Source organism: Pterocles gutturalis, unplaced genomic scaffold, assembly GCF_000699245.1.
Source record: "Pterocles gutturalis isolate BGI_N339 unplaced genomic scaffold, ASM69924v1 scaffold1101, whole genome shotgun sequence".
Classification (NCBI taxonomy): domain Eukaryota; kingdom Metazoa; phylum Chordata; class Aves; order Pterocliformes; family Pteroclidae; genus Pterocles; species Pterocles gutturalis.
This window is the reverse complement of record NW_010105100.1, coordinates 260-585: the sequence shown is the minus strand read 5'-3', so window position 1 is coordinate 585 and position 326 is coordinate 260. Positions and strand designations below refer to the sequence as shown.

At 55.5% G+C, this 326-nt stretch overlaps 1 protein-coding gene across 1 annotated transcript in view; it reads left to right on the top strand.

Moving 5' to 3' along the window:
- The window catches only part of LOC104471763 (zinc finger protein 692-like), a gene marked incomplete at both ends in the record, with an annotated part of 6,269 nt that overhangs the window by 5,711 nt on the left and 232 nt on the right, over positions 1-326 (top strand). Inside the window, one exon of the mRNA XM_010087237.1 lies at positions 1-61. Within this exon, the coding sequence (XP_010085539.1) occupies positions 1-61 (61 nt within the window). The remainder of the gene's footprint in view (positions 62-326) is intronic.

Below are 326 nucleotides of genomic sequence, written 5' to 3'. Positions count from 1 at the left end.
GATCCTCCTGTGCGACTTCGAAGGTTGCGGCAAGATCTTCTCCAACCGCCAATATCTCAACGTGAGGGTTGGGGGGGAACCGTTGGGCTTCGATCCACCTTCTCGTACCCTGGGGAGGGTCAACCGAGCTGGGCAGGACCTCTTGGGCTCTTCTGGGGTCACCAGGAGCTTTGGGGACCCATCATGGGTCAGGTTTGGCCCATCCAAGCTCCATTTTGGGCATTTCTGGTGGAAATTGGGCAACTTGAGTTGCTCTGGACAATAAATACGGGACTTGTTGGTCCAACGCATCCATCTCAACGTTCCTGAGGTCACCTGAAGTCCCA